The sequence below is a fragment of the Rhododendron vialii genome, chromosome 13a (assembly GCF_030253575.1).
Source record: "Rhododendron vialii isolate Sample 1 chromosome 13a, ASM3025357v1".
Lineage (NCBI taxonomy): Eukaryota > Viridiplantae > Streptophyta > Magnoliopsida > Ericales > Ericaceae > Rhododendron > Rhododendron vialii.
The window spans coordinates 8,022,791-8,040,118 of record NC_080569.1 but is presented as its reverse complement, the minus strand read 5'-3'; the positions used below and the strand labels follow the sequence as shown (position 1 = coordinate 8,040,118).

The following is a 17,328-nucleotide window of genomic DNA, read 5'->3' as shown; positions in this document are numbered from 1 at the left end:
GTGATTCTAATTGGATTCGTCCGACCATCCGACCTGGGACTTTCCTGGTTATTTCTATGTCAAACATAATCTACAAAAATTAGAATAATGATTTTCGGTGAAAATTTGGCATGGTTACTTAGGCTTTCCTCACAAACTGTGTATTTGTCAAATTTTTTAGGAACGCCGCAGCGAAAAATTCGGGAAGGAACAATGGATGACTACAACTTTTCAATTTCAGATAGTTGGTCATTTGAGAATGATATTCGTAGTGAGGAGAGTGTCTCCCACAATAGTCGCGATTATACACAAGAATTTACCACCGACCAGGTTAGTTTTCACTGTTATTGTTTTGCATATCTGTTATTTATGTTAAGACTGGTTAATGTTGTATTTATACATTTTTTTTTATATAGATTTTTGAAAGTAGAGAAGATATGTTAGCTTGGGCACGGAGCGTTGGTCTAAAATATGGTATTGTGGTGGTTATTTTAAATTCTGCTAAGTTAAAAGGTGGCAAATTGCCGAAGTGCATTCTTGGTTGCGAAAGAGGAGGAAAGTACGAACCGCCACGGTATTTGGTTGAAGGGCAATCCTTGCAAAGAAATACTGGGACTAGAAAATGCGATTGCCCATTTCAACTGCGAGGTATACCACAACATCCATACGGTATCAGGTGGGGTTTAGAGGTTATTAGTGGTGTCCATAACCATGAAATAGCAAAACATATTGAGGGCCACGAGTACCCGTCAAGGCTAAAACCAATAGAGAAACAATTTGTGGTCGACATGGCCAACAGTACTGCGCCTCGTGAGATTCTTAATATTTTGAAGCAAAAAGACCCGTCAAACACTACGGGAATCAAGAGCATTTATAACACCATTTTTTCAAACAAAGCAGCCAAACTGGACGGTTTAACTCCTATTCAGTATGTCATACGTCAATTACTTAAGGAACATTACCTCCATCAATTTCTTACAAATCCGGATACTAACGAAATCACAGATATTATTTGGGTTCATCCTATGAGTCTAGAGCTATCTGTCAACTTTCCGTCTGTACTGATCATTGACGCCACGTACAAGACCAATGAGTATCGAAAACCACTATTGGAGGTTGTGGGTATCACATCCACATGGCGAACTTACTCGCTTATGTTCGCTTATCTTAGTAATGAGAGAGAAGAGACATTGACATGGGCATTGGATAACTTAAAAAACTGGATGCTTCAAAAGGGGGCGTCGATGCCATTGGTGTTTGTTTCAGATCGGGATTTAGCGCTTATGAACGCCATTGAAACATGTTTCCCTACGGCACGTCACATCTTGTGTATTTGGCACATAAATCAGTGCGTCATGAAGAACTGCAGCCGTGTGCTTGGTTCGGAATGGAAGCGCTTCGTCAAGTCATGGCACTCGCTTATCAATTCATCTACACCTTCGTCTTTCGAACATAAGTGGCAAGCCATGTGCGACGATTTTCGCCAGTTTCCGTATGTCATAACTTACCTGTGGCAAACATGGTTAAGGTCGTACAAAGAGCGGTTTGTTTCAGCATGGACAGATACATGTATGCACCTCGGAAGCAATTCAAGTCAAAGGTAAAATCGCTTTTTCACTTTCCTATTAAAATTTTGTGTATTTCTCTACTATACTAAGAAATACTTTTTGATACTTTCCTATTTAAACACAGTGCATTATTCTATTACAGGGCAGAGTCTGCACATGCGAGGCTAAAGCTATATTTAGGGGATACCATGTCATCACTACAAACATCTTTTGATAAAATACATAAGATGTTGAAAAATCAGTTCGGGGAAATTAAGAAGTCGTTCGAGAAATCATTGAACATTCCACGCCACAAACAATTACGTGACGACATTTTTGATCAGGTAAGGTGTCGTATTTCATTAGAGGCAATGGAGTTCATACATGATCAGCTAGAAACCGCTTTAGAAGTATCCCCCCACATTGTTGGCTATTGCAACTGTACGATCAAAATCACACACGGATTGCCATGCATGCACGATCTTGCATATTATCGTTCCATTTCCACTCCAATTCCGCTATGGAGTATCCACGCTCATTGGACTAGGTTGTCTATGCACGCAACCGAGTTTAATGAGGAGGGAGCACGATCTGACAGGACATCTCAGGTCGTTGAGATATTAGATGGGATGGATCCACCTATGCGAGAGCATATCATAGACAGGATTATCGATATGGCAGATCCATCTCGTAGCACAATTCGACCTCCATCGTACAACACAGAACATAGAGGTCGACCTACAGGTAGAGATGAGCAAAGTACACGTCGCATACCTTCTTTCTCAGAAGCATCCACTTCAGGATCAAGGACTGCAACATCGCGAGTGAGAGGGAGAGGGAGACGTGGGAGGGGTTCGGGGGTTCGCAACACTCAATTTATAGTTCCATCCATCATTGATCCCTACATTCAACGATTACCTCAGGCTTATCAGCGTTATATTTCCCACACTGTTGACGTGCTTGGTGATGGTCATTGTGGATTCAGGGCGATAGCTGCACTAATCGGGTATAGTGAAAATGATTGGAGTCGAGTACGAGAGGAGCTTATTGAAGAGATTCAACAAAATTATTATCTATACACCGAGATTTATCCAGTAAATGATTGGGCAAAGCATCTACTAATTTTACTAAATTGGTTCGAGCCTACGGCACCAAAGGATCACTGGATGGAGGCTATGACTTTGGGAGTTGTCATCGCAACAAGGTACAACCTAGTACTGCATACATTTGATGAGGATGTTTACGGTTGTTTTACTCATTTGCCATTGAGGTCCCCTCCAGTTTCAGTCGAATACCGCCGGGAAATTGCTATTGCCCGTGTTAACAACGATCACTTCGTGCAAATTTTCTTAGAACCTAATTACCCTGTACCACCCATCCCAATATGGTGGGAGGAGCATTCATCGGATGAAGCTAAAGGATGGGCTGCCAGTTATGAAACACGTTTGCTATTGTGGTACGAAGTAATGGGTATAAGCATGCCGGGAGCAGCATTTGGAGGAGATATTGATTAAAATTTGTGTTTTTATGTATTTTCATGTTTTGACAATATGTACTCAATTATAATAAAATGAAATTTTATTTCAATTTATTATTGTTCATTACAAGTTATTTTTATTATTCATTGTTAAGACTAATTAACTAATTAAAATAATATAAATTTATTAAGCATAAAGTCAATTTTAATTGAAAATAGAATTTGAGTTAACCAAAAAAAAAATAAAGAAGGGAGGTAAAGGGGAAAAGAAACAAATAAAGAAAATAGAAAAGATTATTAAAATAATAAAAAAAAAGTTCAAAGTAGAAGGAATCAAAAGAAAATAAAGAGAAAAAAACGAAAAAAAAATTCTACCAGAAAAAAAAACAAAAGAAAATAAAGAAGAAAAAAGAAGAAAAAAAAAAAGTAAATGGAATGTGGGGGAAGCAGGAGAACGGGAGGGGGAGGGGGAGAAAAAAGAAAGAAAAAAAAAAGTAAAAGGAAAGAGAGGAGAGCAGGAGAACGGGAGGGGGGGGAGGGGTAATATGGGAAATGGGGTGTGGGGCCGGGGGGGGGTGGGGTGTCAGGGGGGGGGGGAAAAGCAGCCCTCTTCTTTGGGCCGAATGTGATAACTGGAACTGTTTACGAACGAGATAAAAATCATGTTGATTGGACAATGTTGGAGAGAGAGAGGGCACAATGGTCAGTGAATGGAATTTTGTCGCGAAACTAACAAAAAAAAACATCGTGGAACTAACACCATCCTACCAAGAATGGTGAAGCAGTAAAGATCAAAAAGTTTTAGAGCCCGTTCCAGAAACCTTCTTATTTTATAAGTACTTATTTTGAAGCTTTGTTTCACAAAACTCAAATAAGCAGCTTATTTTCACATTTTCAAACTCAAAAATAATGTAAATAAAAAATAAATTTTCAATTTTTTTGCACCGTATTAAAAATCTCAATGAGATCTATCAAACAAGATAGAAAAATTATTTGCGTAAGCACATGATTTTTGAGCTTGAAATTATCTTTTTTAAAAATAAGTACTTATTCACCCTTTTGTGGAACACACCTTATTATTAGACAAAAAATAAGTTCTTATTCCGGTTCTGGAACGGGCTCTTAGCCAAACAAGGCAACCATAGTAGAGCCAAACAAACCAGCAATTATTTTAGTCTTCATCCCTGTTTATATTACTGCATCAGATGGTTGTGAATGATCTTTCGAAGATCCTTCAAAACCGTAAACAAATCACAATTCTTGAAATTAGTTGAAGTATACGTAAATTGGCCCGAACACTTGAGTTATTAAAACAAACATAAAAATCACAAGCCTCTCGGAAGGAACGTCGATGTAAAAAATCAGACAAATACTTTAAAGGGAAAAAAACTACAATGGTCCTTGTAGTTTAGTGTTTATGTCAACTTGGTCCCTGTAGTTTGAATTGGCTCAATTTACACTCTGTAGTTTTCATTTTATTCCAACGTGGTCCAATTACTAATTGCCGTTAGACTCCGTTAACCCCAGACACGAATGGGCCCCCTTTCTACGGTTAAAATCGTAATCTGTCATTCTCCTCTTACCCTAATATACCTCTGAACAAAAAACACAGAGCCTCATTGTTCCCTTCTCCATTTTTTTTCACGGCTTCCATACTCCATTTGTCACGCCCAGGATTTTACTTTCGACCGAAACGTGTCTCGTTCGCCTTCGGGGGGAAGGAGTGAGAGGGTGGTTCTTGAAAAGAAAGGAAAATGAGGAGTTTTGTGTTCTATTAAAGGGGTTCCAATATTTTTGAAAAATGTTTGAATTTTAGAAAATAAAGTGGGTTTTATTTTAAAAAGGGACCGAACTTTCATCAAGCTGCCTACATATCTTCGGGTAAAGGAAAATCAGATTTGCCATAATTCAGGCCACAAAAGGGGTTTAGAAAAAAATTTAGAGTCTCCTCCGAGCATAGAGTTTAGGCGTGTTTGGTCACCTCTTGAATATCGGAAGAATAATTTAAGTATTCTAGAAAAAAAAACACGGTCCAGAGAATCTAATTTTTAGAAAAAAAATAACTCCGTTTTGCTTTTTAGGAAAAAGACTTTGGGTCTGCGAGGTTAAAGAGAAAAGGGTTCGGTAATTTACTAGAAAATGGACTCATTTGTGTCTAGGGTTAACGGAGGCTAACGGTAGTTAGTAATTGGACCAAGTTGAAACAAAATTGAAACTACAGAGTGTAAATCATGCCAATTCAAACTGTAGGGACCAAATTGATACAAAAACTAAACTACAGGAACTATTTCGGTTTTTTCCCCTTCTTTAAAAGGAAAAAGCGTTCAAGGATTTAAGCTGCCCTTGTGTTTTTCAGGCTAGATCAGACACCTCTATAATCTTCAAGATAAAGCGGAAAAGTAGCTTCCTGCATTTCATCTGGGAAATACTTTCCTGTGTCACATATCTCATCTCTTGCTTGTAAATTTGAAAATAAATAGGAGTCACATTTCACACCGATATCCAAACCAAACCAAACCAAACCAAACCGAGAAGAAAAAGGAAAAGACACTCACAAAACCATTCAAGAGCATTTCCAGAAGCAAAAAGTGCAGACTGCAGAAAAATGACTGAGGACATCTAATTCCAACTCTACCTACTGAATTTGCGTAGAAAGGTTAAGCCTCATCTGATTTCTCTACCAATCAACCTTTTCAATTAGCACCAAAAGAGCAGAGCCAACTTCATATTCTCAAATAGTTTAAAGACTACCAGCAACCAAACGCATCACGCCAGCTCTGTCTAGCTGTTTTCTGCCTCTGTGTTGCCATCATTTCCATATATTAGCTAAATATCGTGTCTAATCACTTCTTTGGTTTCACCTTTGCTACATCCGGATTGGTCCAAGCCACCATTGCTCAGATCACTCTTCGACCGGCCTTGAACATCCTCATTATCAGCTAAATTTCTGATTTCCTCAGTATCTTTGGTGTCGTCTAAATTATCCTTCTTCGCGGCTGGTTGCGAAAAGCCTACCATAGCTTCAGGTTCTGTCTGTTTATCGGATTTGCCTTCATCACTCTCCGTAGTACTTGAATCAGCTACCTCAACATTTTTTGGTTGTTGAGCAACATCCTCTGACCTCATCGCTCTTAGGGATTCACCTTCAGTTTCACCAACACTAGATCTCAAGTCCTCCTCAGCCACCATGACGTTGGCTACCAACTCATTCTCTTTGGAAATAATGTTGGCTTCCTCAAAGGACCTCTTTCCAGGATCAACCTTAGTTGGTTCCTGTCCAGCAGCAAATAAGTTGCAGCATGAGACCATTATCCCTTCCAAATATTGAATGCAGTTTCACTATTTTAAATAAATCTGAGACATGAGTTTAAAAATTAACTACCATAAAAGCAGAAATTAAAGGATTGCGGTTAAGCCAATTATATGTTGTTATAGCAGTTAGCTATTAGTTCATAGTAGTATAGAGGTTTATGGGAGCTGATATGCTAAGAAGGGGAAAAAGAAGAAAAAAGTAATAAAAAAAAAAACTATTTGGTACGGTAGTTTTAAGATTCCAAGTATATCTTTCATGTATTTGTAACCCCACCTGAATCGTTGAACTTATGGCTGGAACCAAAGAGCATGGGGAAGGTCCTATTTTACTTTCACCATTTCAAAAAAGTACACACAGATCGGCAAAGAACTAACTGCCCAAAATATTACCTCTCTTTCTTCAGAAATACTTGAATCATCACCATCCTCTACTGGTTTTGATAGGCCAACAACATTAGCATTTGTGTCTTTGCCTTCAACAACTTCAGTGGCTTCTAAGTTATCATTATTGACAGTTAGCTTTGATGAGTCTCTATCGTTCTTGGATTTCATTGCTTCTCCGAACTCTTCAGTTCTTTCAGCGGTTCCTGAATTCTCATTTTGTCTGATTGGTTTTGACGTGCCAATAACAACACCATTTTCAGACATTACCTCTCTTTCTTCAGAAATACTTGAATCATCATCATCCTCTACTGGTTTTGATAGGCCAACAACATTAGCATTTGTGTCTTTGCCTTCAACTTCAGTGGCTTCTAAGTTATCATTATTGACAGTTAGCTTTGATGAGTCTCTATCGTTCTTGGATTTCATCGCTTCTCCGAACTCTTCAGTTCTTTCAGCGGTTCCTGAATTCTCATTTTGTCTGATTGGTTTTGACATGCCAATAACAACACCATTTTCAGACATTTGTTTGAGTACACCTCCCGGGCATTCAACAGAGGTTACATCAGACAGTTCCGTTGGATCAATTAGAGCGTCCTGGTTGAATAATTGGGGCTGAGCTTCACCATCTTCAATGGAAGTTGAGTTCGGTTTCTCTTCCTTCTCATCACTTTCTGAATGGCTTACAGAATTGAAGCTGTCTTCTTTGGCAGGCTTCCTGGGAGAATTGGATGGTTCCTGTTAATTGCCAGAAATATGCAACTGTTAGAGTAGATGTCTTTTTATTTTTTCCGGGCATGGTAGCATACTCGGTTGATATATATGCTAAACAATGTCAAACCACGAAATCAGAAAAAAGAAAGGGGGAAAGTTGAATTTTAAAAATATTTTGGAGTAGGTTGAGTAAAAGATGTGTTGATTAACTCATATATAATTCATCACATCCATAGTAGTCACAGGGGGGGATGTAATTTGTCACTTCGCTATGTTGGTTTTTATGAGGCAAGAGAGCCTCAGGTTATGCCAGTTTTCCAGACATGCCTTTAGGCTTTATTTGGGTCATAGATTTGTGGAGATTTTACCAAAGGAAAGGAAAATGGTAGGGAAAACCCATAGTTTTCTATTTCATTACATCCTTATCTTTTCCTCACAGTTTCCTTAAACTCCATAAACCCCTACGCAAATCCATGATCCAAATTCCAAACGAAGCCTTCGTATCTTAGATAGATTTGGAGTTCCTTTCCTCAAGTGGTTTAAAAAGTTCAGTTATCTCGTGTGCATAATTCTGAAAGTTTTTCTCACATACGTAAACACGGGAATTTTGCAACCTGATCTGTGGAAGTAACTGTTGTTAAAGAGAACACAGATATCTGCCCAACAAAAAGACTTACCTGGGAAAATCCTACTCCTCGTTTTTTTAGGTATATGTTTGGGCTTCCCAAAGACTCAAATATGCTTTCTTCATGTTTTACACTAACTTAAAACAACTTAATTATAATTAGATAATGTTGACTGACCTGCAAACCTCCAGAATAGTTGTTATCAGACAGGTGAGCCCTTGAATCTACCATCAAATACAAAGAGTTCTGAGGTACAGCCGCGGTTAAATTTTCTGGTCGAAGTCCATTTATCAAAGCATTTTCGTCCATCTCTATTTCTGATTGTTGAGCCTCCACCTGTGTCTCCTGATCCAAATATTCCAAACTCAATGCGGAGCCTTGATCGATAGAGAACTTAGTCTGCAACACAGAATTGGGAGATGATGACGAACTTGAGGTCACAGGAACCTGTTCAACCACCCCTTCTGGCAACAAATCTGGAGGATTCGTATCGCTAATAAAACTTTGGTGAATCTGAGAGAGTCCACTTTCTGCAGTACCTATTAGCATGACTGGCACAATGAGTCCAGTACTCGGGCTAACCTCGGATATTTCGACTTCCACAATTTCTTGTCCATGCTCTTGACTTGTTTCCAGAGTTCTATTGTTGTCAACTGGGATTGAAGTCCCTGCTATGTTTTCACATTCGGCCACATTTACGTTCTCTCCTTCGTATCCTATGACATTCTGTCCTTCAATAAACGCGACATCAATACGCTTTGATATGCTTTCGTTGGACATATTTGATAGGACCCCTGCATTGCCTTCACTGGCGAATATGTGGGCTTCGTTATTTATTTCATCAATGGTTTTGAAATTTCTCATGTCATTGTTTGCAATGACCTCTGGAACCTTCACACTGTGAATGGAGTTCAACTCCTGGGTAACGTTAATAGGAGGATTAGATGGTTCCTGTTAAATGCAACAACGGGTGCAATTGTGAGATAAATCACCATTTTTTAGCGCTCTCTCGGAGAAACCCGCTCGAGATTCAATAAGTGATTTCCCTTCCCAAAAGTTTTAACTTAGAACTTTAGTATTCATTATCAAAATGCCAACTAACCTACAATTTTTTCTACTATCAGATGGCAGCGCCACTGAACCCTCCTAAGTACGGCATTTGAGGCCAGGTAAGATTAAGTTTTCAGGTGGCTGTTCATCCAATGACTCCAGTGAATCATGGTGTGAGGTGTGTGTGTGTGTGCAAGAGAGAGAATTCAAACATTAAAAGAAAATAAGGATTCTCATGAGATTTGCTATATTTATGGACAATAAAATATAGTAATACCTGCACAATAAAGTGAAAATGCATGCCATGTCATAGTGCCAGATATAACTCAATGTGTAACACTGTCTTGGTGCCATACAATTCTATCCTAATTACCGCATAAATGTGACTAACCTGAATTTCTTCAAAATCTTTATCAAAAGATGAGTAAGCTGTTGAATCGGATGACAGATGATGTGCATTTTGTGGGGCAGGTGAATCTAAATTTTCTGGCAGCAGTTTATCCAACAAATTAATTTCTGCATTCTCCTCATCAGATTTTTGGACCTTCAGGTGCATCTCTGGATCAATACTCGATGAGGAGACTAGCTCCACTGACACCATTTTATGTATGTCAGACTTAGGAGACGAAGAACTTGAAGCGGTAGGAACTTGTTCAACCACCAACTCTGGCAGCATGGTCAACGGAGTGGTGTCATTAGAAATCTGCCTAAACCCAAAATGTCCGATATCAAGTGCACTTTCGTCACATTCTCTAGCTTGAGTTGATTCCCCCCTGTCCATTTTCCCAATTGGCCTTGATGTTGAAGCCATGTCCTTATGTTCACCTAGCTTTTCAAGCAGTGATTCAAAGTCTTCAGAAGAATTCATGCTAACGCTTTCCTCTGCTGGTTTATGTGACTCAGACTCCAAGAAGGTCTGATACTCCCCCTGCTGTTCATATTGACTTCCATTAGACATAATCAGCATCCTAATAGTTTTATACAAAGACATGAATTGGTTTGATCAACATCCGTCATTTTAGTATCCAATGCAACGATTCATACAGACTTCTGGAAAACTCACAAGGTATTCCTCATAGACTTCCCAGGAAGAATAGATGACTCACATTCAACATTAAAACAGTTGCAGTGGAGACTGGAGAGTTGAAACAAAATTTTCAGTGTTGTTTTCTTTTTAACTCACATACACACGTGCAAACACAAAGATAAGGTGCGGACAGAGATTTTGTGCAAAGGAAGACCAAGATTGATTGATTTTCTCACGACTTCAATAAACTGAAATTCAGGAAAAATTTACAAAACTATCCAATTCCGGAAAGGAAACGAATAAAAAGTGGGCAAAGAGGATCCGCTCTTTATAATTGCGGCGAACCTCCATTATGTCCAATCCTATCTTTTCTCCCATAATGATAGTTGTGATGTTTTAATTGCTCAAAGACAGCTGTAAATTGAATCTATGAACATTGATAAGATTGGTGCCCGACAACATGTGTCATGTAGCAAAATCAAGAAAATTAGGTGAAAAAATAGAGCTTCTGAAATTGTTGTGGTGTTTTATCACCATAGTGAGATCACAGAATCACTCCTTAGCATGGTTATGCCGACTGACCTGGGGTTTTTCAGGATCTCTATCATCAGACAGGCATGTTACTAAACGCTCTTTTAGATGCAGTGCATTCAGAGATGCAGCTAAATCTGAGCTCTCAGGCAACGATCCATCCGCAAAATTGTCATCCACCACCTCTGAAGCAATTTCCTGGACCTTTATTCGTGTTGTTTGATCAAAATTCAACTGAGAGACTTCACTAATAGGAAACTTTTCCTGTGTTACAGAAGAGGAGGATGATGACGAACTTGAATCAGAAGGGCCTTGCTCAGCCACTATTTCTGGCTGCATTGTTGATGCAATGGTATCATTAGAATTATGGATAGGCCCAGAAGACCCAACATCTATAACAACTGGTTCACCTCTTCTGTCCTGGATATTCTCATTCCCAATGGAATTTGATGTCAGTGAACTTTGCTGTCCATATTCTCCTTCAAAAAATTCAGTAGGATTTGAGTAATCATGTTCTGGATCTCCAGAATATCCTTCAATTATCTCAAGGGGTTTTTCATCGTTTTCCATGGTAACAGTTGATGGTCCCTCTGTGGTCTCTCGCTTGATCAATACGGGGGCTTCACCGTACGTGTTTTTGATAAATTCCAAGATTTCGGTGTCATCATATGCAAAGACAACTTCATCACTTGCATCACAATCAGTATTCAACTCCTGGGCAGATATCTTTGGGGAATCAGACCGCTCCTGTTCAGTATCATGATTAGTTCAATTATAACTTGATATCCCCTTTCATGCAAGCACATCACATCTAACAGATCGAAATATTCATCCAATATCACTAAAAAAGAATTCACATGCACTACTGCTAAAGCAATTGATAGAAAAATACATATAAGAAAAGCATTTGCTATTAGAGAATCGAGAGATATGTGCTAAAGCCAAAGAAAGGTCTGGAAACTTTCAACTCTCAAAGGTTACTTTGTTACAAATCCTTTTCTGTGCGTGTCTGGTTATTCTAATAGTCTGTTTGGAACCTGTGGAAAGAAAGGAAAATAAATAGGAGAGGAGTTGAAGATTGAAAAATTGTTACTTTCTTCTCTCTTTCTGTTTGAGGTTCTGAACAGTTGCGCTTTTTTTTTTTTTTTGCTCAGCAGTTGATTTGTCCTTCCTTTCCATTCCTTCCCCATATTCCAAACAGGAATAAGCCTTTCTTCTTCTCTAAGCCATATAAAGTTTTCACAAGGTAGTTGCTTCGTGATGTGTAAGAGAAACAGACTGACCTCCGTTTCTCCAGAAACTTTTTCACAAGATGGGTGAGCCTCTGATTTCTTGCTTGATTGCAGAGCATTTTCAAGTGTTAATGAAGCCAAGTTTTCAGTTGACAATGCATCTGAAGCACAAGAAGTGCTTGGAAGTCGCACCTCATCATGAACATCGCCATCAAAATTAATCATATGAGATTGACTCCTCTCTGCTAATTCAATATTTGGAAAAGACACACTTGCATCTACGGAATCTTCTTCAACTACTTTTTCGGGCACCATATCCGACGCAATGGTATCCTCTGTTTTCTGGTTCATTCCTGAAAAACCAACTTCAATAATATCTTGCTCGCTAACCTCATGCACTTCGCTTGACCTAGACTCATTTTCTTCCACTCTGGATAGCTGAGACGAGGCAACCCATGTTTCCTCACTTCCAGAATTGACTTCCTTTCCCCCGTCCAAGTCTGCTTCATAAGATAGAGATCCTACATCAGACGGTGAGATGGTTCCATCAACTGACAGCTCAGTTGAACCAAACTCTGACACCTCCACCTGCATGTCAGAAGCTATGGAATGTGTAGGGGTATGACTGACCACCTTATCTGGAAAAAAGAAGCGTTCCTCCTGTATTTTGTTCCTAAATGAAGATGGACTGCCATCGCATAAAGGACCATTTCTTCGGCCATTGTACTCTACGTCTACAGCTATGTTCTTAGGAACTGAAAAACTGAGGGACTTCAAAATTTCTTCTTTGTTAGCAGCTGAGAATGGGACATTCACTTCCGATGAAGAAGATGAGCTTGAACCACCAGTGACATCATCTCTGACTAGGTTTGATACCCTGTGGACCTCATTTCTATCCTCTTCGTCAGGAACGTTGACTATATTACATACCCTTTCAGAGGCTCGGACTTGTTGTATAGCATCATCTTGAGAACTGTTAACGTGCAGCATGGGCTTACATTCTAGAGATGATTCTGTTTGGGTTAGCTTAGTACTCGGATGTTCCTTACCTGTATGGCAACAGAAACACATTACTCATGTTTGTGGAATACACAAAAACTTAAGGCTCAGTTTGGACAGGTGTGGATTTGAAATGAAGGGATATGGATCTGATGTTCAATTTTAACAGAAGGAATACGTGGCTTGTGAAACTAGAGTAGGTGGATTATAAGTAGAAGAAAAGTACTTTATTACTACAATTGTATAACTAAACTCCTCAACACGAAGGAATTTAAACCACTCCTACAAAGCAGTTATTATAACCGTAGCATGATAGAGTTCACAAAAGGGTATATTGAAATCCTATGAAAATTATCAATTCTGAATTGGAGCTATTCTCGTCCAATTATTTATAGTCGAATCCCTTCCCTTGAAACTGATAGCCATACAAATAAACCATAACTTCACATCAATGGGTAGGAGGTGAGGGAAGGAAAATGGGAAGTAGACCTCATTTACCCGATTGGTTCTTGAATCTGGAATATTCAGGTATCTCTGGAGCCATTGGCCTGGTAGCAAAATTCGGACAATAAAAAGTCCCACGTCGGCTTTGATCAAACTCCCCTGGCCCTGGGAAAAAAGCCCCCAAACTGAAACTTTCATGCCTACAGAACATCAGGTCCTTCTGGCTAGTGCCTATGAATTCTTCTTGAAAGCTTCCTCCAGAAAGATTGGGTTTTTCCTCTTGAGGCTCATAAGGAAGGTCAAAAGGGTTGTGTATTGGTAACAAAACAGAAGGAGCTGAACCAGGGGTCGGCGAAACCTGAGGCCCACCGGAAACATTGGTAGGAAAAGGGTTAGATCTTGGTATGAGAACAGAAGCAATTTGTCCACAAGGGTCCGTGCTTCCCGTGTTCATCAGTGTCCTTCTGACCTGCATACTTAACATTTTTCTAGCTTTTCTTCGAGCAATTAGGCTTTCTAGCCGTTTGTTCCTTTCCATCTCCGAAAACCCAAGATCCATAAGGTTTTTCTGATCGTCCTCTGTCCATTCTACAGCCTTATTCCCATCCTCTTGTGCCTCTTCTTCTTCATCCTCATCTTCTCCATCATCTGAACTCTCTGCATCTAACTCACTTCCACCATAATCGAATTTGTTAGTCCTTCCTCCGGAGGCATCACCACATTCGTGCCTTAACCTTTGAGAAGCAGCAGATGAACTCTCAGCACGATCAATCACAGAAGCCACATTCACTTCTCGTATTTCTTTTGGGTTTTCCTCTATCAATGCAGCTTTATCAATCAAATCATCATCGGAAATTGCTGAAAAGACCATATCTTTTTCCTCCACGCCCTCTCGCACAAAGACTCGTTTGTCTTTCTCTTTGGCATTTCTTCGTCTAACCGATTGAGGTCGTATAGAAGAATTTTCTCTTTCATTTTCCACGAGATCATCTTGAGCAGAAGTTGGTTTTCGAGCAGAAATTCCAACATTCCTCTTCTCACCTATGGCGCTCTCTAAATTTTGTCGATGAAAACGGAGTATGAGTCTAATAGCCACAACGACGAACAATAGAACAGGTACTGAGAACACTAAAAAGGTGAAGACAGAAGGAAGAAACATGTATAGAAGGAAGAAGAATAACAGAATACCCGAAACAACCGGGTATTTCTTTACAAATGAACGCGAAAGTTCAAGAAATTCCCGAATAGAAACTTGCATTTCCTTTACATCAAGACCCATCTTTGTTTCTCCCAATGATCTACTTTCCCAAGCACTCTTCTCACTATTCAAGAGAAGAAAATCACAACGGAATCAAAGTAACCTGAACACACAGTCACAATCAGAATTGACAGCTGAAAACAAACGAAACCAATACGGAGAAATCTGTGTTTGGGCACAAGCAAACTGAAATTTTGGTTTGCAAGAAAATTTTGGGCACAACCAAAGGGCTGAAAAATATACACCAGTGGCCAAATAGATAGTGTTTTGCAAGAAAATTTCCAGTAGTTTCTACTTCACCACAAAAATGAAGACCAATCAATTGGATGGTTTTCTTTGTTTTGTTTCCAAAAACAAGAGGTGGGTTGGTATTTTTAGAAACAGAAACCATTGTTTGGCTGATAGCTCGAGTAGATCCTGCTATTTAGGGACTGTAGACTATTTTGTTGTGTCTTCCTATTTTGGTGGGATTAATTTTGTGAAAAGTGGCAATTACAGGTTGAACGATAGGGCAAAATAGAAGGTGGGTATACCTTAAGAAGTGGTGGTGGTTATTGCTGTTAGGGGCAGTACATTCCGTCCTCTCTTTTGTTGATCTCTGCAATTCTGCTCTTTAAGTCGGTTTCCACTAGCCAGTGAAAACCCCTGTGACTCCTCTTCTCGTTTCCTTCTTTTCTTCTTTTCCCTCCATTTTCTCCTTCCAGGCAAAGATACTGGAGATTCCTTTCTGCCGAGATCCATGGAGACTATGGTCGGAAAAACAATACAATCTGGGATTGGGAGATAGTAAAGAACGTAGAGAGAGCGAAGTGAAGAGGATTGTGGGGCGTATAATGTATAAACAAGGTAGAGAGAGAGAGAGAGAGAGAGAGAGAGAGAGAGTGCAGTCGAGTTGGTCAAGCGGCGGGACAGGAAGCCCAGGCTCCGGTCGACAATTATGTCTCAAAACACTTTACGGAATGAGTTAAAAGTGATTTATATTTAAAAATAAACTTATTTTAAATCAAAACTACTTTTTAATCTATTAAGGCCTCTTCCATTAAGAAAAATAAATATTTATTTTTAAATACATCTATTTTTTTAATTAAATGTGATGTATTGTGGAAAAATAATTTTTTTCTTAAAACAAAAATTAAACACTAATTTTTTCTAATTAAAAATAAGAAAGCAGAATAGGATCTAAATGAGTTGTTTTGATAAAAAGATAAATATTAATTATTTTTTAATATTCAAATGAACTTTTTTTTTTGGTCAAAACGTACAAAGTCATTATTTTTGGATAAAAAAAACTTTAGATTTTAGAGCTTTTTACTAATAATTATATTGTAAATAAGGTAAATTTGTTAATATAAGTCATTTTGGCTATTTTCATCACTTATTTGATCAACTACATATTGGTTAGGTGATGGTGAAATGGACATTAAAACCAAAGAAATTTATATTTATCTTTCATATAATAATATTTAAAAAGTAATAAAATAAATCTAAATTCTAAACAACACAAATAGTTGTTCTGTTTATTTTTACCATTAATAGACCTATCGACTTTGATCCATGACATTGTGACATAAATTGCTCTTGATTAAAGTACTTTTAAATGATGGTCGGGCCGGGCCAATTGCTCAAGTCAAAAATCTCTTGTTCGATTCGAACGTTGATTGGTGGAATGAGCCTTTAATTATGATGAACAAAATATTTTCACAATTCCATATGAATAGAAAATTTGTGTTAATTTTAATTTATTTGTCACAGATTGGATAAAACTGGAACTAATAAGTTAGAGTAAGTTACTCTTGAAAAATTGATGCCACTTTCGACCAGAACTCAATCATAGCCCTCTCGGTACCATAGGGTTCGTTTGATTGGCGAGAAAAAATAAAATAGAAAGTGAAAATGAAAACGATAGAAAGTGAAGTGAAATAAAAGAAAAAGAAGAATTAAATTTTTCCTCACATCTGTTTAATTAGAATTAAAGTTTTGCAATAAAATAATAGAGTAGTATAAAAGAGAAAAGGTGGAGGGAAGAGGAGAAGGGGGTTAGAATAATTGTTGTTGATTTTCTCAATAAAATAAATATATTCCTTGCACATTTTGTGAGAAAAAATAAAATAAGCTCTCATGCTTTAGAAGGTTGTATAGGAAAGTTTACTTTCTACTACTTTTTAAGACATTCTTGCTAAGTAAACACACACCCAAAAAAAAATTCCTTGCATTTTCTACCATTATCTCGATAATCAAATGGACCCATAGGGTGCTTGGGCTCGGCTCAATTTGCGTAGTTAATCAAATATAGTATGAATCAATGGATTGAGAATTACTTCGGGATATAGCATTGCTAAGAAAGGAGGTCGCCATGTGGTTGGCCCCAGTAAACACAGAGCTTATAGGCGAAAATCACGGCTCAAGGATCTTGACGATGGTCAAAGTGTTCAAGACTTCAAAAAATACGCAAGGCATAAACGCAACGAGCACATACCATTGAAGATAGTTGCAACGATACTCATGTATTTCATGCACCAAAGCGTCAAGTGCTACATTAGTAGTATCCTTTTTCAGCTCTAGATTTTCTAATGATTTTTTTGCAGAGGAACTTTATCTGTGAATGCGTTTGTTTGCTTCTATATTCCTTTTGGGAGTAGACAGTTTGTTTGTTTTTTGTTGCTTATTTGGCATTTGTTCTAACCGTCTCCCTATGAAGTCCGTTCCTTGAACTCTCTCCTTATTATGAATGAATTTCTTAATCTTCCCAAA

The 17,328-nt window shown here is 38.4% G+C and overlaps 2 protein-coding genes across 12 annotated transcripts; one reads left to right on the top strand and one right to left on the bottom strand.

The window, feature by feature from the left end:
- The first annotated feature begins 505 nt into the window (after positions 1-505).
- LOC131314346 (protein FAR1-RELATED SEQUENCE 5-like) lies at positions 506-3,302 on the top strand. Its single transcript, XM_058342918.1, has 2 exons — positions 506-1,579; positions 1,690-3,302. The coding sequence occupies exons 1-2, from the start codon at positions 768-770 to the stop codon at positions 3,038-3,040; spliced, it is 2,163 nt and encodes a 720-aa protein (XP_058198901.1). The 5' UTR covers positions 506-767; the 3' UTR covers positions 3,041-3,302.
- Positions 3,303-5,383: 2,081 nt separating this feature from the next.
- LOC131314345 (uncharacterized) lies at positions 5,384-15,491 on the bottom strand. Of its 11 annotated transcripts, none has more exons than XM_058342908.1 (8): positions 15,111-15,486; positions 13,374-14,680; positions 11,928-12,925; positions 10,696-11,391; positions 9,478-10,017; positions 8,214-8,987; positions 6,706-7,434; positions 5,384-6,276 (listed from the first exon to the last, which is right to left on the bottom strand). In XM_058342908.1, the coding sequence occupies exons 2-8, from the start codon at positions 14,596-14,598 to the stop codon at positions 5,830-5,832; spliced, it is 5,409 nt and encodes a 1,802-aa protein (XP_058198891.1). In that variant the 5' UTR covers positions 14,599-14,680; positions 15,111-15,486; the 3' UTR covers positions 5,384-5,829. The 11 variants fall into 11 exon arrangements, with proteins under 11 accessions (XP_058198891.1, XP_058198892.1, XP_058198895.1 ...); XM_058342909.1 differs by having other exon boundaries at positions 13,374-14,641; XM_058342912.1 differs by having other exon boundaries at positions 13,374-14,372; positions 14,508-15,485.
- Positions 15,492-17,328: the final 1,837 nt, after the last annotated feature.